Raw genomic sequence first — 23,142 nt, 5'->3', positions numbered from 1 at the left:
TAACAAACATCTGCAAAAATCCAGCTTCCTGGAATTATGGTCCGAGTCTTATCTATGTTTGTATTCTCTACAGCAGCGCCGTCCAATAAAACTCTCTGCAATGATAGAAATGTTCTGTATCTGCACTGTCCAGGAAAGGAGCATTGAACACTTGCCTTGTGGATGGTGTGATTTAGGAACTGGAGTTTTTATTATTTTAATTTTCATTAACTTAAATTTAAAGAACTACATGTGGCCTGTGGCTGCCGCAGTGTAGCCCTACAGGATCCAGAATAATACACTTGTTCCTTGTAAGTGTTCAATAAACATCTGTTGACTGAAAGAAAATTTGCACATCAATAGACAAATTCTGAGCTCCCACTATATGCAGGCACTCTGCTGGATGTTGGGTATATGAGTGAAGCACTGACCCTGAATGAGTTAAAACTCATGCAAGGGACAGCAAACTCGACCCTGATTAACTCAAGCCAAACGTGAACTTTTTGGCTCACATGCCTGGAAAGACTAGGATAATGGTGCCTTCAGGGCAACTTGGCTAAGGGCTTCAAGGATAACACCATGATCATCCTTGTCCTCGCCCTCTCCCTCCTCAGTTAGACTCGGCTCTCTTCCATGTGTGGTCTCCATGCTCAAACTGGCTCTCCACTCATAATCGCTAGAGAGCTGCCCCAGCCCAGAGCTCACACTGTCAAAGCTCCAAGCCCTGACCCCAGTCTCCCAAGCCAAAGGCTCATTAGATCTCATTGGTCATGACTGGGTCAGAACAGATGCCCAGTTCTGCACCAGTCATCACGGCCAGGGAAATATGATGTATTGACTGACTTGGGCCACAATTACATGCTCCAACCCTTAGCCAAGGGTGGAGCCAACTCCACCAGAAAAGCACATGGGATGAAAGTAATGTCCTAGATGGCCTCCCAGAATAAAGCCAAGGTGTGATCATTAGGGAAGAGTAAATTTTGCTAAGTAGCAAACAAAAGACATCCGTTGTAGTCTCTGAAGAGCTCCATGTCTCCCTAGGGAAATCTTAAAGAAAAATGCTGGTTGGTCAGATCTGTTGGCCAGATAGTAAAGAAGATATTATCTTAAAAGAAATACTCAATTTGCAAGATCCATACTGAAATGACAGTAATGTTTACTTACACAGAATTTTCACTGATGTTCACTTCTCCATACCTTAAAACCCTTGAGGGTTACATTTATGAAATCTAGAAACCTTTAGGAGGGAGCAGTCAGGTGACCAGGGCCTGCTGTCTGCAGCCTTCCCTGCCTGAGTCAATCTGGGAGTCCAGATGTCTCCTTCTGTGCCCCCCTGTCACCGAGCACACCGAGGGTGTGCTAGACCTTAGAAGTCCTGACATGTGTGGATGCAGGCAGAGCAGACACAATGCAGCCCACCCAGGGAAGGGACATAACAACTGCCAATTCACACAATGCAATGGGAATTGTCTATTTTCATAAGGGCTACTCCAAGAGAGATTATTTGTGGGCAGGATGACTCACGAGAGAGACAAATGAATTCGCCCCACAGAGAAGACAAAGAGCTTGGAACATCAATGAAATGAGAAAAATTCGCCAAAACAGCTGCAGCACTTTAGGGCCTTTTAAATAGCCTCCTTCTGTCTACTTCTCCACCCCTTTCTAGCTGTTCCCTCTCTCTCATTAAACACTGATGAGGCTTTGCTTTTGTTGGCTCCAAGGGCTAGCTGAAGCTGGGAAATAGTCTTTTTAGCAAGCATATCGTTTTATCCCTCAGAGTTTTCTGGTATTATCTTTTGTGAAGATGATTCTGGATTACTCTGAAACTCCTTGGCTTGTTTTTAGGTGGAAAAAAAGTTAATAAAGCTCGTGGACAGGACTTTCTGCATTTCAAGGACATCCAGTGCTCAGCCCCATGGCAAGAAGGCCCATGACTCCCTCTGCTCTCCTCTGGGAATCCAGAGACCGCTCAGTCCCCTCAACATCAAAGTGACTACCCCTCCTTCTACTGTACAGCGAATGTTCTCACTGGAGTGTGGCTCTCCAGCCATGGTGGAAATTGCTGCAGATATTCCATGCTTGGTAAGAAAGGAGGGGCTGTTAGCAATATCCTCTCTGGGTTTCCTGGATTACTCAGTTCAGCAGTCAGTGGGCCTATCCCCTACCGGACTGGAACGGGGCCTGCAGGAGCCCAGAGACTATGCACTTCCAGCACACAAGAACTGGGCCTCCCTGGGCTTGCCAACTGGCACACAGTAGGTGCTTATTGAATGACGGTCAACTGTGGAATATTATTGGTAACTTGGAGATAGACTGTGCATAAAAAATACTAAACAGAATGGGTCTAAACACTAATGTCTGCAATACTTGCTGTTCCAATAAAGTGTTCAGCTCTTTGACTTTACCCAGTGAACCTCAGTCCCCCAATCTTAACAAATTCTCAACTCTAAGGTGACTCAACTTTAAAGTGCTCTTTATTATGGGTCTCAAGCCTGTGTAAACTAGTTAACTGGTTATGTAAATGTAAGTTAGCTAACTGATTTCCCAGTCCTCAAGGGCTAACTCCAAAGGACTCTAATTCACATTAACATACAATCTGCCCATTTAAAGTGCACCATTCAGTGCACTATTCACAGAGTTATGCAACCGTCATCACGATAGAATTCCAGGACATACCATCTCCAAAAGAAACCCAGAAACCCAGTACCTATTAGTGGTTACTCCTCTATTCCGCCCCAACTCTCTCCCTACCCCTAACCTACCACCCCCACCAGCTCCTGGCAACTATCAATCTACTTTATATCTCTGTAGATTTTCCTAATCTGGATATTTTATATAAATTGAGTATCACTCATTTTTTTAAAGGCCCTTTATTGTATTTTCTATGTATGAGCTTTCATACCAAGTGCTGGAATCACGGACTTAAGTAAAATCCAGTGCGTGCCTTCCAGCCACTCATAGTCCAACAACAATTGCTGAACACAGAACTCTCTACGTTTCCTATTGAGCATAACAGCCACACTGCATATTAGCTGGCAGAGGTCCTCTGTACCAGTGGGATACTCAGGCCAAAAGGCCCACCACTTCCTTTTGAGTTCAACTCTACCAGGTAGATGGTACCCAGTGCTCCATCTCATGTGCTGATTGGGCCTACAAATGTCCACCTTTACTCCTACTTATTTGATCAAGCAGCACCTATACCTGACCTGCCCTTTTCAAAAGATTCTGTCTTTGGTAAAGACTCAGAAGTTTGGCGTTATTTTTAAATGCACCCAACTTGTCTTTTTCTTTCCATCGAAATCAAAGGAATAAAGAATAAATGGACAGTTGGCAGGGGGGCAGTGGGTAGAAGATGGGTTAAATAAGTGATGGGGGATTAAGGAGAGCACCTGTGGTGATGAGCACCAGGCAATGTGTAGAAGTGTTGGATCACTATGTTTTACACCTAAAATTCACATTACACTGTATGTTAACTATACTGGAATTAAAACAGAAACACACACACACACACACCAAATGAGTATCTTTCTCAGGTTTCCAATAAGGTATTTGGGATTTTCCTGTGTGATAACGACCGTAGTTAGCATATCCAAGGTGGAATATACTGAGGTCTTGCTGTAGATCTTAAAAATAAGGTTAGCCTTGCAGAATGGAGCAAGTAAGAACTGACATGCCCTGGAAGACATTAGCCATGTGTGGAAGTTAGGCATCTGAAGAGACTGTAGAAATGCAGTCGAGGAGATTGGGAATTTCCATCTTCAATCAAAGTGACAAAGGACTGATGGCTGGAGATATATTTTAAGTAAGAGAGTTACAACCTACGTAACCCTAGATTATTCGTATGTGGTAACAGGGTCCATATGGATTTTTAAGAAGTCTCAGAATTCACGAAAGAATTTGTTAATGTCTCTGCTGCTGTCCAGAACTTAGCAAGGTGATCTCCCTGGAAAGCAGATCCCTGCAGAACTTGGGGTATCACAGCTCCAGTGCAGTGATCATGAAATCTGATTATATGTCTCCCCAGGTACATATGGGGGGGGTGGACAGAACAAATTAAACAGCCTCACTTATACATCAATCTCTTATGAGTTTGGCTGTTGGGAAATTAAACCTCGAGAGTCTTCATGTTCTGGCAAAACCCAGTTTCTGACTTGAAAATGTAGGACCCATAGAACATGATGATTTACCAAAGCACAAATCTGGAGAACAGAAGTTTGAGAGGTATGAAAACCATGGCCGAACATACAAAGGTCTGCCATTTAGAAGAGGAATACAACTAGCTATAGGCAGGACCAACAAAGCAGTTGTAAGAGCACAGGCTCTGGAGCCAAACTGTTTGGCTCTGACACTTATTAGCTACATGAACTTGGACAACTTAGCCTGCATGCACCTCAATTTCCTCCTCTGTAAAATAAAGTGGTTGTGAAGATTAAATGAGATAATCCAAATAAATGCTTAGTATGACATCTGGAACACAGTAAGTTCTCAGAAGTTAGCATCATGTCATCACTGTCCAAAGACGACAGACCACCCTGTGAGAGGGGGCGTCTCCCAGAGTTCAAATCAAGGCAGAGAGATTTGTCAACTGAGGACCAAATACAAACTTACTTACTTCAAAGCCCAGGACTTCCAATTAGCTCCTCAGCCCCTCAAACTCCTGCTACATGCAATTCAAAACGAAAAAGCTATCTCAGTAGCCAATGTGTTGCTCATGTGGAACTGTCTTTTTTTGGGGGGGGGCATTCAACCTATGTATACCTTATGTGCAAAGCAGCTGTTAGTCAAAAATAATAAGGGGACAAGGTGGTCCTTGCCCTCAAGAAGCTGAACATCAAACGGAAAAGAGAGGATCACAGAACCACGCAGCGATACAGACATATATGTTGGATTTAGGCCAACCATACATTGGTGCTTAACTTTTTATTAGAGAGCCATCACCAAGAGAAGGCTCAGGGAACTCACTGCATTCTATGGAACATGACAAACCTATTAGTATACTAAACCAAACAATCACATTCTCTCTCCCTCCATCTCTCAATCTCCTTCTCCATTTTTTTTCTCTCTCCTTTCCATTCCCTTCAGGGTGCAGCAAAGTAGCACGATGGCTCTGGGACCTTCCAGTCTCAAATTCTCAGGCTCATGTGCTGGCTGGCCCATGGCAACAACTAGTGAAGGTGGACAAGCTGCTTCCATGTTGCAAGTCCACACAGGATTCTCTGGCAGGACACTGAAGGCTATTTTTTATTTGTAACTACTGCTTGAATATCCTTCTGCCTCTCAACTGTTAAGTCCAGAGAAGAGAAGACAAGTGAGTTTTCTTCATCATGTAGCACAGACAGGCTCTCACATACTTATTGAATAAGGCAGGTTTATCCCCTGGCTATTATAAGTAACATCTATAAGAAAAACCACTGATCCTTATTCTCTTAGAGTATCTCCTTCTCCCCACCTTGATGGGTTCTTTCTGTGACATTCCAACCCACATTCCGGGCTTCTTTTAGGTTCCACAGGATCTGGTTGCTGCATTTTAAGCACATTACTCTCCTGTAAAATGTCAGGTAGGGGAGAGAGGCCCCTTGATCTGCCTTGCATTTTGTGGACAAATACCCAGGACCAAAGAACACCAGGAGGCTCCATTCACGTTGGAATAGTCACCAGTTTACTGATTGCTCTGTTGCCTCAAGAAATTCATAGCACCTTCGGGCAAAGGAACAACAGTGTGGTGTTTATTGAACTCTACATCTGGTAGCAATTTGTTCAACAGCAACCAGCTTTCCCCCCTCCTTCACTTCAGTCAAATAATCCACAGGGGCCCATAATCTCCCACAACTGTTCATTTGTGTGAAGCCTGTATTGTGTCTTTATGTTCCTAATTACAGATCTGGGTTTATCAACAAGTTTCAGCATGGTAAGTAATTTTTAAGACTGCAGAGGAGACTAAAGGCCCATGTCTTGAGGCAGGGACACTGCTACTGACCATTGCCGTCTGGACTGAAAGAGGAAGTGGCACACTGGGCCCTGTCCACAGCTCCCCTGCCCCCATTTGGTCAGAAGAGGCAGCCAGAGCACGACCCTTTCCCACCCTAGGAGGTGTGACCTTATTATGGTGTGTGGGAGCTTGGGAGAAGGAATAGCTGAGTTTTATCCTAGAATTAGACATTTGTGTACTACAGAGAAAGGGAGAACCCCTATGCTTCGCTCTAGGAGAAAATTCTTTCTCCCTTTGGAGGCTGGCTGTGAGGGAGACTGAGCAGCTAGTTTCCTAAGGCCTCAATGAATAAAGAGCACTTAGGGATACCAGTAATTAGGTGAGAAGATGAGGTAAATTCAGAAAGCAGAGTAGGTCAAGTTTGGGGGCAAATCTGGGGACTAGCCCCTCCTTTGGAGAGGACGATGCTGCTCTCACCTTCACCACACGGTTCTGAGGGAGGCTGCCAATCCCCAAACCCAGCCTGTGGCCCAATCTGGCCAGTCACAGCAGTCCATCCCTCTCTACTGCAAGTGGTCCAGAGAAGGCATGTGACTCAAGCCTGGTCAATCACAGACTATGTCCCAGGGTTTCCCTTTTGGAGCCACCAGAGAAGATATTCCTAAAGGAAGAACGAGATTTTAGAGCTGCCTGAGGTCATGTTTTTTTGCTAAATGGGAAAGAAAGAGTACCTGTTTGCAGTGAGAGAAAATGGTGCCAATAAAGAGGGAACAAAGAGGTACAATAAAGAGAAAAATGGTTGTGACATTAAATCCCTCTCTGTAAAGTCCCTGGAGCCAAGATTCCATGGCTTAGCTACACATTCTTTATATATGTTAAAGCCAATTTGAGCTTTTGGTTTCTGCCATCATGACCTGGGTCTAGAGGGCTACCAATGGTGTTTCTCTAATAATGATGGCTATGATGGCCAACTAAGTAAATGCAAGTAAACACTCTGAAAAACACGTGCCACGCAAGTGTCAGATAGTGATCGCATACAATCACATGTTATTAGAGGCAGGTGTGCACTAGAAAAATGGCTGACTAGATACCAGGAGAGGGGTTTCTTTAAGAAATTCTCATTTGGGGGACTTCTGAAGACACACAGAGGTACATGGAATGGTACAATGCCTTCTCTCAGTATCCCTCCAGAGGTCCAGTAACCACTGACCCATGTGCATGCCAGGATAGCAGGGGCTTTGACCAACTCTTCCTGGAGCACAGCTGTTCCCTTTGTGCCTTGGTTCCAGGCCTGAGAAGCCACTTGTCTGACTGGAAGTGAAAGTCTGGCTTCTGGCAATGGGACAGAATCTTATAGCAAAAAACCAAAAGTCAGGAATTTATGAGTTCAGCCTTATCAGGCTATACTCGGCCCAGACTCATAAGCTGACATATGCCTCATGCTTTCCAAGGCTCATTTATGATTTCTTAGCATTGTTTTTGGATGTGTATTTTGTCATGATAGAAAACCCTATTAGTGTTGCAAGAAAATCAGCTACAAAAAATTTTTTTTGAACACTGACACTACCTTTCCTTTGTGGACTAAATTAAGGAGTTTCCTCCTCTTTTTTTAAAGATGTATTTATTTATTTGAGAGAGAGAGAGAGAACACCAGCAGGAGGGACAGAGAGAGAGAGAGAATCTCAAGCAGACTCTTTGCTGAATGCAGAGCCTAATGCAGGGCTTGACCTCACAACCTGAGATCATGATCTGAGCTGAAACAGAGTCAGATGCTCAACTGACTAAGCCACCCAGGTGCCCCAAGTTTCTTCCTCTTTAAAACTCATTTACAAAAAGACATTAATGTTCAACAGAGAAATAGTGTCCTAGAATACCTAATGTAGCGAACACACAAGGAGGATGATTCAAAGACTATTTTATCAATATCATGGAATATTATATTAGAAGGGTTATGGAAATCTCTAATCCAACTCAATCAGATTTTCTAGTAGACGTATGCTTTAAACATCAGTATTTTTGAAAAGACAATTCTAACAGACAGCCAGGGTTGAGAACCACCCCTCTAACTCAGTCAGTACCTTTATTTAGTATATGAGGACACTAAGTCCCAGAGATACGGGACTCTAAGACAAACAGTTCATCTGGGATTAGAACACAGGTTTCCAGGCTTCATTGTATTTTTCAAGTGAATAATCAGGTCATCCTATTGTGTTTTCTTTTAACAGGGGCTACATAAGTGGAACATACAAGAATTTTAAAAGTTGAAGTAGAGAAATAGAGAAGTAAAACATCAGGGAAGAGGATTCCAAATTATTAATAAACATAAGCTGTTTAACCTCCTGATAATAGGAAACTACAAATTTTTAAAGAAGCATAATGTCATATTGTTACACATCTAACAGATTGGTAAAAATTCTTAAATATGACAGTACCAGGATTTTAGCAAGGATATATAGCCACAGAAACTCCCATATAATCACTTAAGTTGGTACAATTGCTCTGAAAGACTGTTTGCCATGATCTAATAATGTTCAAGATTCACATTTTCTATGACTCAACAATTCTGATCTTGGTTATACAATCTAGAATGTGCATTTTCAATGTGGGTAATATTATTTCCACAAAAGAACAAAATTTGATTTTTTTTTTAAAGATTTTATTTATTTATTTGACAGAGAGAGATCACAAGTAGGCAGAGAGGCAGGCAGAGAGAGAGAGGAGGAAGCAGGCTCCCTGCTGAGCAGAGAGCCTGATGCGGGGCTCGATCCCAGGACCCTGAGATCATGACCTGAGCAGAAGGCAGCGGCTTAACCCACTGAGCCACCCAGGCGCCCAAATTTGATTTTTGATAAGGGAAAAAATCTTGGCTATCACAATGGCTGTGGCCTTCCAAAGCTCAACTCTGTCCAACAAAATCCTACTCTTTAGGATTAATTTTACAGTTTTTAGTTTAAAATTAATCAAGCTTTCTACTTAGGAGAGCTGATATAGGAAAAATAGGTTGAGAAACACTGACAGAGAAACACTGCTTATGTAGCCTAGGAGATAAATGTAAGAATGCTCTGACCCACACTCTTTATTATAGTCCAAACTGGACAGGCTACCAGTATCCATTTATAGTAGAATCGACAAACTGCAGCATATGTAAACTATAAAATACTATACAGCAACAAGAAGTAACAAATTTCAGCTGCACACAACATGTGTAACCTTCACAATGGTCAGCAAAAGAAGCAAAACATAAAAGATTATATAGGGCTCACTCCCATATATAAAAGTTCAAAGTCAGGCAAAGTGAATTATGTTGTTCATACACTCAACTAAAGCTGTTATGTAAAGCAAGGAAATAACTATCATAAGAGTCAGCAGGGCATTTACTTCAAGGGTTGTGATTCAGGAAGCCAAACATGAGAGGGGTAAAAGGGAATGCTGTACTTTTTGATCTGGGTGTGAATACGACAATCATCCTCTTATATCATATACATAATGTTTTATGCTTTCTTCTGGTTTATGTAATAGCTCACTTGAAAATATTAAGATATAGGGGCACCTAGGTAACTCAGTTGGTTAAGTGCTGCCTTCGGCTCAGGTTATGATCCCAGGGTCCTGGGAATCCTAGGAACAAGCCCTGTGTCAGGCTCCCTGTTCAGTGGGGAGACTGCTTCTCCCTCTCCCTCTGCCACTCCCTCTGCTTGTGCTATCAAATAAATAAATGCAATCTTTTTTAAAAAAGGGGAAAATATTAAGATAAAAAGAAAAAGGGAGGGGAGAAAGCTCTTGATCTTTGCCATTTTCATTTTCCTAAAGCATTGTTGGATCAATGGTCATTCCTCTGCTCCACAATGATACAAAACTGTACCAAATGCACATGGTGCTTTCAGACCTTCCTTATATGATCTCATGAGTACCCCAGCCTTGGGTAGAGAGTCAGAAACCATCTTTCAAAGGAGGTTGGCACTTGAGTTAGAAGGGCCCACAGGAATACCAGCCAGACCCTATGGGGGAAGGAAACAGGACTTGACCAGATGGACGGGCTCAACCAAATCTCAAGTGGGAAGAGGATGGGGCAATGGGACAGAAGTACGCAAGGCAGAACTGCAGAGAATGCACAGGGGCATGTGAGAGACAAAGCTATTCAACAGTCCTTTTGAAGAGTTAATTTCAGAATAGAATAAGAATATTCTTTTAAAGATCATGATGAACTGTGAAGTTGCAACTGTTTGTTAATAGGAGGTTTTACACAGATTTATTTGAAAGTTAATGTGTTTTCTTATACCTGGACTGGAATCAAGTGGTTTTCTATAGGTTCTTTTACAACAAAAGCATTTGTTGCTAATGTTTTTGATGCTCAAGTTCCAGTTAATACAAATTATTTTAAGAGTTAATGAATGTTTCAAGTTTAATTCAAGACATTTATGTTCAAATGCCTATGGTGTAGCAAGAAAAAAATGTATTTAGAAAAACTATAGCAGTTTTCCATATGGCTCATTTGCATTTAGCCTAATGAGAACTGATACTTCTATTACACTTCTAAGATTTCAAAGCACACTGTAACACCAACTTGGTGGGGGTAGGTATTATCCCATTTATCCCATTATACCTTAAGTTTAGTAGCATAATTAAAAACAAATCAATTGGGGCACAGTGGCTCAGTGGCTCAGTGGGTTAAAGTCTCTATCTTCAGCTCAGGTCCTGATCCCAGGGTTCTGGATTGAGCCCTGCATCGGGTTCTCTGCTCAGCAGGGAGCCTGCTTTCCCTTCTCTCTCTGCCTACTTGTGATCTCTGTCTGTCAAATAAATAAATAAAATCTTTAAAACAAACAAACAAATCAATCCATAGCAGCTTACTATATTGGTAATTCGAAACTCAATGATTTTGTCTTGCAACAATAAGATCTGAATATTTCTAATTTAGCACTGATTTTTTTTAACCAGATGGCTGAATAAAGACAAATGGGAGCAAGATTTTAACTTCTCTTATTAGGAAAAAGTAAAGGATGGGAACAAACAAGTTGTCTCTTATCTGTCCTTTTCCCATTGGCTAAGTCTGGAGATAGAATCATGAATGAGTAAAACCTCATTCCCACAGATTTTAAGATGCCAGTCTGTTCTTAAAGACATTTCAAGATTAAGAAAGCACAAGGGAGGCTGGCTGACCAGGGTCCAGGATGGAAGAGTGAAAGAAAACATGCTCTTCAAGAATACTGTTGGAAGGAAACAGACAAAAAGCAAAACTACTCTTTGAAACTGCTCAATCTGAAAGCAGAGGTACTCTCTGTAAAGCAGAACACATCCGTATCTTCCTATCTGCTCTCAGGCACATGAACCGTATTGTAAACCTCAAGATATAGATAAATACTGAGCCAAGTTAAGTTTAACAGTGTCCAGTCAACTTAGCATATCAGTTCAGTTTTCTGAGCTGTAAAATGTTAAGATCCATCTCATAAGACTGGTGGTATGGCACCAAAGGCTAGGTACAAAAGTTCCATGAAAAATGCAGATGATGTAATCAGCCTTAGTTGCTGTGTCTCTCTTGGTCATTTTCATCAGTGATCTCGGATGCTCCCATGCCACAGCCCATTCTGGATCGCCTTCTCTCCTTCTTTCCTACACTTGCAGTACCAATCTTCAGGAACCAGTTCAAATCTATTTCTCGGAGCCGATCCTAGGTTCCTGAAACCTACAGGACTTCCTGTGCCATGTGTCCAGCTCTCTGTGCACACCTACTGCCCCGCAGCCTTGGTTACTCATCTGTTCTACCAACCTAACTGTGCCACGTCAGCCTCCTGAACACCTGGTGTGTGTACCTCTTTGAATCCCCACACCGCCATGAACTTGACAAGGAGTCAACATTTGTTGATTGACAGAAGCCCTGACTAAACACGAACAATATTTAATTTAAAAACAATTTACATCTTAGAACATCTCACATCCCTTCCCTCCTTGGTCTCCTACAGCTAATGGCAAAACAAGACGGATCAAGACTAAGATTTCAGAACCAAGAATCAATTTAATTTTATAGTACCAAAACATGGAAACCCCCCAAATTCAACACAGCAACTGTTACGTTTGCAAATGAGAAGGGTCAGCTGTAAAAATATAGCCCCTGGAATAATGGTCACAGGGCAAACTGCAGGAACATCTCCCCGGGACCTCTACTGCTGATATAGTCAGGAAGTCAGGGCCAGTGGTGCCCTCGGCCAGTGGCCCTCCTCTTCCTAACCCCTACTTTCTCCGTGTCAGACTACATCTTGAAAAACTGTTCCCATCCAATAAAATGCACGACTTTTACCTTACTGTTTTTATAATTCAAAGGCATACATAACTGTCAATAAGAACTTTTGACTGGATCAGGCTAAATGGCATTCCATTCCACTCTGAAACAACAGAATTCAGGAAAACCAACTTGATCAACGTAACTTCATGTCCTAAACATTTTATTTCTGCGTTGGCTTTACAAAATATTGAAAACAGACTTCACAGTCCCATTCCTACCTCCTCAAAAGCCTCAGGCACTGGGCAACCACATGGGAGGATGAACAGGAACCCACTGCTCAGGGCCAGTTGGCTATGAAGTTTGGCTCAATCAGGCTACGATGCCAACGTGATGCCTGGAGATGCCTCACCGGGACGAGGCCTGACTGGAGCAGCAGAACCTCTGAGCTACGCTGCCAAATAGGGAAACTGTCTCTCCCCATTCAGAAATCAGGGTGTTAAGTGCTAAGAAAAAAGATGAAGTTCATACAGCAAGGGACTGATGCTGAATTTTTTTTTTTAACTTTTTTAAGTATACAGATATAAATGAGGAAAAAAGCAAACAAGGGTGTAAAAGGTGCTTTTAAAATTCTGTGGATGACTGGGAAAATAGAAACACATACTGCATTTTAGATGCCATGAGGGAATGATTATTCATTATTCTGTAACAATAATGGTATTCTGTCTATATGAAAAGAATATTTGTATTCTTAGGTGATCCATGCCAAAAATTTAGAGGTGAGGTGTCATGATATGTGAAACTTTCTTTCAAATCGTTCAGGAAAATAGAAGGTATGTGAGTGTGTTTGTGATGTGTTGTGTGGATGTGCTAGCCACAGAAAAAGGGTGAGAGGAGGTGAGCAGAGACTAAGGCTTGGAAACCAAGGCACAATAAAAAGGGGAAAAAAAATCACTATCTCATCTAGACAAAGTTCATTTCTACAAACAATAAGCTAACATGCTCTGACAGCCTGTCACAACTGAAAATCAACACTGCCCTTAGAAGCCAGAGAGAGAAAAGGAGAGAAGGAAGCACACAGGGTCCCAGCTATGTGCACTGGGGCTCCATGTTGTTTTTATTTTCTCTTTGGTTATTATATTGAGATATAATTCACATACCATATAATTCACCCATTTAAAAAAATATATTTTATTTATTTATTTGCAAGAGAGAGAGTGCGAGTGAGAGAGTGAGCACAAGCAGGAGGAGGGAGAAGCAGGCTCCCTGCTGAGCAAGGAAGGAGCCCAATGCAAGACTCGATCCCAAGACTCCAGGATCATGACCTGAGCTGAAGGCAGATGCTTAACCAACTATGCCACCCAGACATCCTTCTTTTCATGTTCTTATTGGATATGGTTATATCTTCTTCTGAGACATGTCTACTTAAATCCATTGCCCAGTTTTTAATTGGGTTTATGTCTTTTTATTATTGGGTTGCAAGAATTTCCGATATAGTCTGGATACCAGTTCCTTATCAGATATATGACTTGCAAAAAATGATTTAAATCACAAAGTTTTAAATTTTGATGTGCTCCAATTTGTCTTTTCTTTTGTTAGGCACTTTTTAATTTAACACTCAAAATAGTCGTGAGGAGTAGGAATTATTGAACTCATTCTACAAATGAAGAAAATGAAACTCAAAGTTAGGCAAATGACCCAAGGTCTCACACAGGGCTGCTACATATGGTCTTACCCTGCACACTGCAAACCGCTGAAAGGCAGCAGTTTGGCCATTTGTTGGGGCTCTGATTTGGACTCAGATCATCTCACCAGCCAGAGTTCAGGTACTATGAGTATTATACTGTAATATGGTTTGTTTTTAAAGAAAATCCTTGGTTTTTATACATGGAACATTCTAAAGATGTTGCCATTCCTTAAGGGCTTTGGAATTCATCATTGGAACCAAGAGGTTGCCAAAGTGGCAGATTTAAGGAACACACTTGATTATGGTGTGGGGAGACTCTAGTTTACGAAGAAGCCAAAAGTTCAGGGCATCAAGACTGGACAATGAGGTAAGTTAAATTAAGCTGGCTTACACCATAATGAATTTAAATACACCACTATACATACCAATCAAGATAAAGTATGAGAAATACTATTTTATGGCTCAAAATAGATCTATATCTCTAAAGAATACAACAAAAAATGTCCCCAGCCATGACAACCCAGACAGGATAGACACTAGAACAGTTAGAAAATGTATAAAAAGTAATCATCTTGATATATTTTAAAACATTTTGACATAAAAACTGGCCATCGTTTTACTTCTTGGTCATACCAGCTATATTTGAAACAAAACCATCAGATTATTAGAGCTTAAAAGGACTTCACATATGGTTCAATCACTTTAATTTAAAGGGGGAAGTTGATACACAAAATTTTCAAGTTATTCACACAAGTACTCAGGAGAACATGAGCAGATCAAGAACTAAAATTTTAGGATGCAGTTTCCATGTTCTATTTCTCAATATCTGATGTTTTAACTCTGCTTTTAGCATTTATGATTCTCTTCTCTCTCCCATACACCTCTAAGTGGATTATACCATCCAAGACTGCTCTTTGGAAGGGTGGAGACTCTGCCCAAACTTCATTGTTTATCCTCCAATTGGATCCTTCCCCAACACCAACTTATCTAAACATCTCAAATCCATGTAGATAACTCTGAAAGCAAATAAAAGGGATTCATTTTATGAAGTGAGTTCTGACGGGATACTGCCAAGCCTTATTTCAAAAACCAGGCTCTCATTTCCAATCTAAGAATTAAATGGCTTTCTGCCTGTTGTTTCTGCCTTTCCTCTGCAATTAGGGGAGAAGGCCAAGGCTGTGTCTCCAGGGATTGCTTCTTAAGGAAAAATCAAGGCAGGATACAGTCTAAGGATGGGCCAGTGCAGGTTGGAAGTGGGCGAGCACAGGCTGTGGGAAAAGTGAACTGGATTCATGAGCAGGCTAGGTCAGTCCCCACAGTGATTTCTCTCCATTGGAAACAGGTCTAAGTGCTGACACGGGGGTTTCCCACAGCTTCTACTGGCCTCCAAAGGCATATTTGTCATCAGAGGCTCTTGATGAAGCTGTACATAAATATCTGACTGTTGTTAAATACAAAACAAAACAAAAAAAATATTCCACAGGAACCAAATCAAAACCATCTGTGAGGAGGAGAGGCCAAAAACTCAGTGTAAGTGCAAAAGGCCCAGCAGAAACACTTGTTAATTGTGTTATTTACTTTGCTGAATAGTAAATTGTCATGCCAATGAAGTCATATCACATGACTAAAAATAATGTTTTTCATATGACTTTCCTGCTATGAGAGAAATGGGCACTTTATTTTCTAGAATTCTGAAATCTGTAGTAGATGAGTCAGAACCTGAGTTTTAATTTAGAATCAACCCTTTGGCTCTCAGCCTTCTTTATTTCTGCCAGCCTGTTCATGATTTTGCATCTTATGCTATTATTGACATTAAACTTTATTTTTAAACGATCATTTGTTAATTTCTGATTCTGCAGGAAAAAAGTTCTGCTTAGCAAATGCTGGACAAAGATGCAAATTCTATTAATGAAGTGCTTTAACTGCAATCTTGCAATCATAGCTGCATGACACAGCCATCAAATATGAATGATATAGTCAAGGCGTGGGAGGAAAACCTAGAGTCATGGAATGTGCAAACCTTCGAAAATGAGAATGAAGCATTTCAGGGGAATTGGATTATGAAATTTTGTTATTTGAATTTCTCAGGGATATAGCTTGCTTTATTACCTCTCTTATGTACCAGTCTTTTCTCTCTACTTACATGGGGTTTGACATTATTTGGCATTTCCCACAGCACAATGTTGAACCCACAGTTGGAACTAACTCAGTACATGTGAACAGGTACTTGATGAAAAATAACCCTAAGAAGGTAAGTCACAGCAAATTTTATGGAAAGATGGCTAAGTCATTTGCATGTCTGATTTATACTGAGCCTTTCTTTCTTCAACAAATTCAGCAGTTTTAAAAGCATTTGATCAGCACTTCAACAACTTCATGACTTGGACATCTTGTGCTTCATCAACTTTAAGGCCATTTCCTTTTGTTCCAACTGGGATAAATAGACAGAGATGAACAAGAGAGAACTCGGGTCAATCTCCAAGTATCCAAACCCATTCTCAAAAAGGCTCTTGAAAGTAAAGATCAGAACTTCATGCAAAACACCTTATTCGGATGGCAACATTTTAAGAGGGCAAAAGCTGGGGGTGGGAGGCTCTCCTCCATGGGGCCTTCTAATACCTCATGAGTAGAATATAACCATAATTTGGCAGCTAGATGGGCTATAGACTAGGGACATGGGTCTCTGTCTAAGACCCCTTCTTTAGGAAACACAACATTTGTAATAACATTTATGAGGGAGCATTTTTAAAATTTTAAGCTACAACTCAAGACAAAATTAATCTACCATTCCTCATTTAAATACTTTTTATTGCATCCTAGCTCTATAGCTTCTCCTCACTGTACTCAATGAAACAGGATAATTTCTTTACCTGCTAAGTCCATCTACCAGTCTTCCTCTTTTTCTCCAAACTCTATCATCATGCTATCTCTAATACCATTCAGTCATTTCCATTCATTTATTCCATTACCTCAAAATCACCATTACCCCAAATAAATTAATCTTTGTAAGTCTGGTCTATTCACCCTTCCCTTCCCTCCTTAACCACACTTCCAGTCCCCACTCTGCACCTTGTATTTCAACCCCTTCTCCCACAGAAACCAACTTGGTGATTTGTCTGTTAATCTTAATCTCAACAGCAATGTGATTACACTAGTAACCTAGACTAAAATAATGGCAATCATCTGGGGTTATCTGATGATGGAAGAAAGGTGGGTGCAAAAGATTGGGTTGCACTAGTCAATCTTCCTAGATCTAGGTGATTCTGTCTTCCAATCCATTATTCCTGTGCTTCTTTCTATGAAAAGGGATTTGTAGTCTCTAGTAGGATCAGCTTTGCATTCTTCCTTTATAAAGGGTCTATATTTGGGGAGATAGACCACAGGTGTTAAAGATAGGGGATTGTTTAAAAGCATCAAAACTTTTCATTTTTTTAATGAAAAAAGAGTTATCTTGCTGTAACATGGATGAGCCTTGAAACCATCATGCTAAGTTAAAGACAGCAGACACAAAAGACCACAAATCATTTGACTTCATTTACATGACATGTCCACAAATAGGCAAATCCATGGAAACAGAAAGTACAGTAGTGGTTGCCAGGCCTGGAAGGAAGGGGGGAAATAAGCAGTGGCTGTTTAATGAGTATGGAGTTTCTTCTTGGGTGATGAAAATGTTCTAAACTCAGTAGTAAGGGTAGCACAACAACTCTGTGAATACACTAAAAACCACTGAATTGTATGCTTTAGAAGGGTAAATTTCATGGTATAGGAATTGCAACTCAATGAAGTTGTTATTAAAAAAAACAACAACACCTTATCTGATTTCAAATAAGCCTGGCTCTACTACATTCTCATGATTCTGAGTAACACACTAAAGACTCTTGGCCTCTAAGACCTTTATTCAGCCCTCCCCTATTTCCCTCCCAATTTTTATTTTTAAAGACAGTCTACTCATCCTTTAAAACTAACTGGTGATGGATGTTAACTAGACTTGTTGTGGTGATCAGTTTGGAATACCTATAAATATCAAATCATTACACACTGAACACCTAATACTAATATATAATGTAATATGTCAATTATAGCTCAATAAAAATTAAATTAGAAATTAATTAAATTTTAAAATTTAACTGGAATACTTGTTCCCTTCTGTGTGAAGCTTTCTTTGACATCCCTACTCCCCAAGGCAGAAGTAACTGCTCTCTGAGCACTTAATATATATAAATGACTAAAATATTTTTGATGATATTAGAATGTACTATTTACATCTGTTTCTCCTATGTTTCTCATATTAGACTATGAGTACATCTCATTGACTTCTGTTTTCAGTTACTACACAGTGACTTGCTATCAAATTTTTTTAAAGCTGTTCAATAATTCCAGTTATAAAAAAAGAGTATTTGTACAAATACACATTTCATAAAAATATATAAAATGATACAGACGCATATAATTATCTGGTTGAATCTTCTGCATTTTCAAAGTTGAGGCATAAAAAGAGCCCAAGATCATGAAACGAGATGGGATCGAGAGGGAGACAAACCATAAGAGACTCTTAATCTCACTAAACAAACTGAGGGTTGCTTGGGGGAGGGGGAGTGTGGAGAGGGTGGTTGGGTTATAGACATTGGGAAGGGTATGTGATATGGTGAGTGCTATGAAGCATGTAAACCTGGCGATTCACAAACCTGTACCCCTGGGGCAAATAATACCTTATACATTAATAAAAATAATTTTTAAAAAAAGAGTCCAAGAGGAAAATTGGGCATTCTTGGTTACATTGTTAAAATAAATAAATCAGGACCTTTCTATATGGAAAGAAGAATTTTGTATTTTTATTACTCAACATCTGTTATTCCATGAGGAATCAAATATGTGAATCAAAATGGTATCTTCACACAGCTATATATTTTTTTGAAATATATTTATTTACATATACGTGCATATTTTTCATAGTAATGTAAAATAATGTAGGTAGGACAAGGAATTTTACTGTTATGAGGTCTTTTACTGAGAATTATCTTAAAACACAGCCCTATTTAAATGAAATACATAAAATCGTTAACAACCAACATAAAAAGAAATAATCGATATTAATAAAGTAATAGTAGGGGACTTTAACAACCCCACTTACATTGATGGACAGATCATCCAAACAGAAAATCAACAAGGAAACAGTGGCTTTGAATGACATATTGGACCAGATGGATTTAACAGACATATTCAGAACATTCAATCCTGAACAGCAGAATACACATTCTTTCCAAGTGCACACACAACATTCTCCAAAACAGATCACATATTAGGCTACAAAACAAATCTCAACAAATTCAAAAAAATCAAAGTCATACCATGGATCTTTTCTAACCACAATGCTATGAAACTAGAAATCAACCACAAGAAAAAAATCTGGCAAGAGCACAAACACATAGAGGTTAAATAACATGTTACTAAACAATGAATGGGTCAACCAAGAAATGAAAGAAGAAATTGAAAATTACATGGAAAAAAATAACATATACATTGAATCTTGGAATACTGAAAAATAAAATTATTTTAAAAAAAGAAAATTACATGGAAACAAATAAAAATGAAGACACATGTCCAAAATCTTTGGGATACAGCCAAAGTAGCTCTAAGAGGGAAGTTTATAGCAATACAGGACTACATCAGGAAGCAAGAAAAATCTCAAACAACCTAACCTTACCCATAAAGGAGCTAGAAAAAAGAAAAAACAAAACCCAAAACCAGCAAAAGGAAGGAAATAATAAAGATTAGAGCAGAAATAAGTGAAAAAGCAGCTTAAAAAATTTAGAACAGATCAATGAAAACAGAGGCTGGTTCTTTTAAAAGATCAACAAAATGGATAAATTTCTAGTTAGACTGATTAAGAAAAATAAAGAGAAAAACTCATGTAAACAAAATCACTAATGAAAGAGAAGAAACCACCACCAACACCACAGAAATCTAAACACTTGTAACAGAATATTATGAAAACTTATATGTCAACAAATTGGACAACTTAGAAGAAATGGAAAAATTCTGAGAAACATGATATTCTAAAAATGAAGCAGGAAGAAATAGAAAATTTGAACAGACTGCCAGCAAAGAAATTGAATCAGTAATAATAATAATAATAAAAAACTCCCAACAAACAGAAGTCCAGAATTCATAGGTGAATTCTACCAAACATTTAAAGAGGTATTAATAATTATTTTCAAACTATTCTAAAAAATATAAGAGGAGTAAAACTTTAAAATTCGCTCTATGAGGCCAGTATCATCCTGATATCAAAACAAGATAAAAAGGCCACAAAAATGGAAACTACAGACAAATATCTCTCATGTATATAGAGATATTTCTCTATATCTCCATATAGAGATGCAAAATTCTCAACAAAATACGAGCAAACAGAATCCAGCAATATATTTTAAAAAATCATACAACATTCCTAAGTAGGATTTATTCCTGGGATGCAAGCGTAGTTCAATAGTCACAAAGCAATCAATGTGACACATCACATCAGTAAGAGAAAGGATAAAAACCAGATGCAAAAAAAGCATTTGATGAAGTACATCCATTTATGATTTAAAAACAACAACAACAACAACAAAACCCTCTACAGAGTAGGTCTGGAGGAAACATATCTCAACAAAACAAAGGCCTTATGGTAAAAGCTCACAGCCAACATCATACTCAATGGTAAAAAACCAAGAGCTTTTCCCCTAAGGTCACAGGACAAGGATGTCCACTCTTACCACTTTTATTCAATACAGTACTATAAGTCCTAGCCAAAGCAATTAGACAACATAAAGAAATCAAAGGCATCCAAATTGGTAAGGAAGAAGTAAAACTCTATTTGCAGATGACATGATACTCTGTATAGAAAACCCAAAAGATTTAAAAAAACTACTAGAACTGATAAATGAATTCAGTAAAGTCTATAGGATACAAAATCAATGTACAGAAATCTGTTGCCTTCATATACACTAATAATCAAACAGCAGAAAGAGAAATTAAGAAAACAATCCCATTTACAATGGCATCAACAAAATTAAATATCTAGGAATAAACTTAACCAACGAGGTGAAAGACCTGTACTCAAAAAGCTATAAAGCATGGATAAAAGAAATTCAAGATGATGCAAAGAAATGGAAAGACATTCCACGCTCATGAGTTGGAAGAAAAAGTATCGTTAAAATGTCTATACTACCCAAAGCAATTTACAGATTTAGGGCAATCCCTATCAAAATACCAACAGCATTTTTCACAAAACTAAAACAAACAATCCTAAATTTATTTTAAAAGATTTTATTTATTTATTTGAGAGAGAGAGGGCGCAAGTGGGGGGAGGGGGAGAAGGAAAGAGAATCGCAGGCAAACTCTGTGCTGAGTGCAGAGTCCAATGCCGGGATTGATCCCATTACCCTGAAGTCTTGACCTGAGTGAAAATCAAGAGTTAGAAGCGTAACCAAGTGAGCCACCCAAACAATCCTTTTGGAACCACAAAAGACCCAAAATAACCAAACCAACCTTGAAAAAGCAATGCAAAACTGAAGATACCACAATTCCATACTTCAAGTTACATTACAAACTGGTAGCAATTAAAACTGTATGGTACTAGCATAAAAACAGATGCACAGATCATTGGAATAGAACAGAAAACCCAGAAATAAACCCACTATATGGTCAATTAGGAGGAATGAATATACAATGGAAAAATATCTCTTCAACAAATGGTGTTGGGAAAACTGGACAGCAACATGAAAAAGAATGGAACTGGATCATTTTCTTTCACTATACACAAGAATAAACTCAAAATGGATTACAGACCTAAGTGAGACCTGAAATCATAAAAATCCTTCAAGAGAGCCCAGATAGGAATCTCTCCAACATGGGAAGTAGCAATTCTTTTCTAGATATATCTTTTGAGGCAAGGGAAATAAAAGCAAAAATAAACTATTGGGACTATGTCAAAATAAAAAGCTTCTGCCCAGTGAAGGAAACAATCTACAAAACTAAGGAAATGATCTACAAATAGGAAAAGATATTTACAAATGGCATATCCAGTAAAAAGTTACTATCTAAAATGTATAAAGACCTAATACAAGTTAATATCCAAAAAACAAATAATCCAATTTAAAAATGGGCTGAAGACATGAACAGATAAATTTCTCCAAAGAAGACATCCAGACAGCCAACAGTTACATGAAAAGATGCTCAATGTCACTCATCATCAGGGAAATGCCAATCAAACCACAATGAGATATTACCTCACAACTGTCAGAATGACAAAAACAAAACATAAGAAACAGCAAGTATTGGGGAGGATATGGAGAAAAAGGAACTTTTGTGCATTGCTGATGGGAATGCAAACTGGTGCAGCCACTATGGAAAACATTATGGAGGTTCCTCAAAAAATTAAAAATAGAACTACCCTACAATCCATTAATCACACTACTGGGTATTTACACCACCACCCCACCCCCCAAATAAAACCACTAATTGAAAGGGATACATGCACCCTTTTGGTTATTGCATCATTATTCACAACAACCAAACTACAAGAACAGCCAGAGTATCCACTGATACATGAATGGATAAAGAAGATGTGGCATATAATACAGTGGAGTACGATTCAGCCATAAAAAAGAATGAAATCTTGCCATTTGCAACAACATGCATACAGCTAGCGAGTATAATGGTAAGTGAAGTAAGTCAGCAAAAGGTAAATATCATGATTTCAGTCTTATGTGGAATTTAAGAAACGAAACAAAAACAAAGAAAAAAAAAGAGAGAAACCAAGAAACAGACTCTTTACTATAGAATACTGATGGTTACCAGAGAGGAGGCATGGGGGAAATGGGGTTGAGGTAGGAAGAGCACACTTATTATGATGGAAAATAGGATGAAATAAAAAAGCAAAAAAAGGGGTCTATTGAGCGGCTGTCTTTGGTTCGGGTCATGATCTCTGGGTCCTGGGGTCGAGCCCCACATCTGGCTCCCTGCTGGCAGAGACCCTGCTTCTCCCTCTCCCTCTGCCTGCCGCTCTGCCTACTTGTGCTCTCTCTCTGTCAAATAAATAAATACAAATATTTTTTTTAAAAAGCAAAAAAAAAATTTTTTAAACTAAAAAGGAAAACCACAACCCTATTTATTTATTTAATTATTATTATTTTTAAAATTTACTTATTTGACAGAGAGTGGAAGAGCACAAGCAGGCAGTGCAGCAGAGGGAGGAGAAGCAAGCTCCCCACTGAGCAGGGAGCTCGATCCCAGGACTTTGGGATCATGACCAGAGGTGAAGACAGTTGCCTAACTAACTGAGCCACCCAG

At 39.3% G+C, this 23,142-nt stretch overlaps 1 protein-coding gene across 9 annotated transcripts in view; it reads right to left on the bottom strand.

The window, feature by feature from the left end:
• ATG7 (autophagy related 7) overlaps positions 1-23,142 on the bottom strand; it is a 243,773-nt gene that overhangs the window by 100,209 nt on the left and 120,422 nt on the right. For 4 of the 9 annotated variants that reach the window (XM_013054584.2, XM_013054602.2, XM_013054604.2 and 1 more), the window contains exon 19: positions 13,702-16,240. The exons of 2 other annotated variants lie outside the window; for them this stretch is intronic. In XM_013054584.2, the coding sequence (XP_012910038.1) occupies positions 16,184-16,240 (57 nt within the window). In that variant the 3' untranslated portion in view covers positions 13,702-16,183. Of the gene's footprint in view, positions 1-13,699; positions 16,241-21,157; positions 21,248-23,142 lie in introns of those variants that run through there. 3 more of the 9 variants (XM_013054599.2, XM_013054586.2, XM_004738543.3) reach the window with 3 other exon arrangements.

This window comes from Mustela putorius, unplaced genomic scaffold (genome assembly GCF_011764305.1).
Source record: "Mustela putorius furo isolate JIRA1106 unplaced genomic scaffold, ASM1176430v1.1 tig00003850_pilon_pilon_pilon, whole genome shotgun sequence".
Lineage (NCBI taxonomy): Eukaryota > Metazoa > Chordata > Mammalia > Carnivora > Mustelidae > Mustela > Mustela putorius.
The sequence above is the reverse complement of the archived record's forward strand: the minus strand, read 5'-3'. Positions and strand labels throughout refer to the sequence as shown.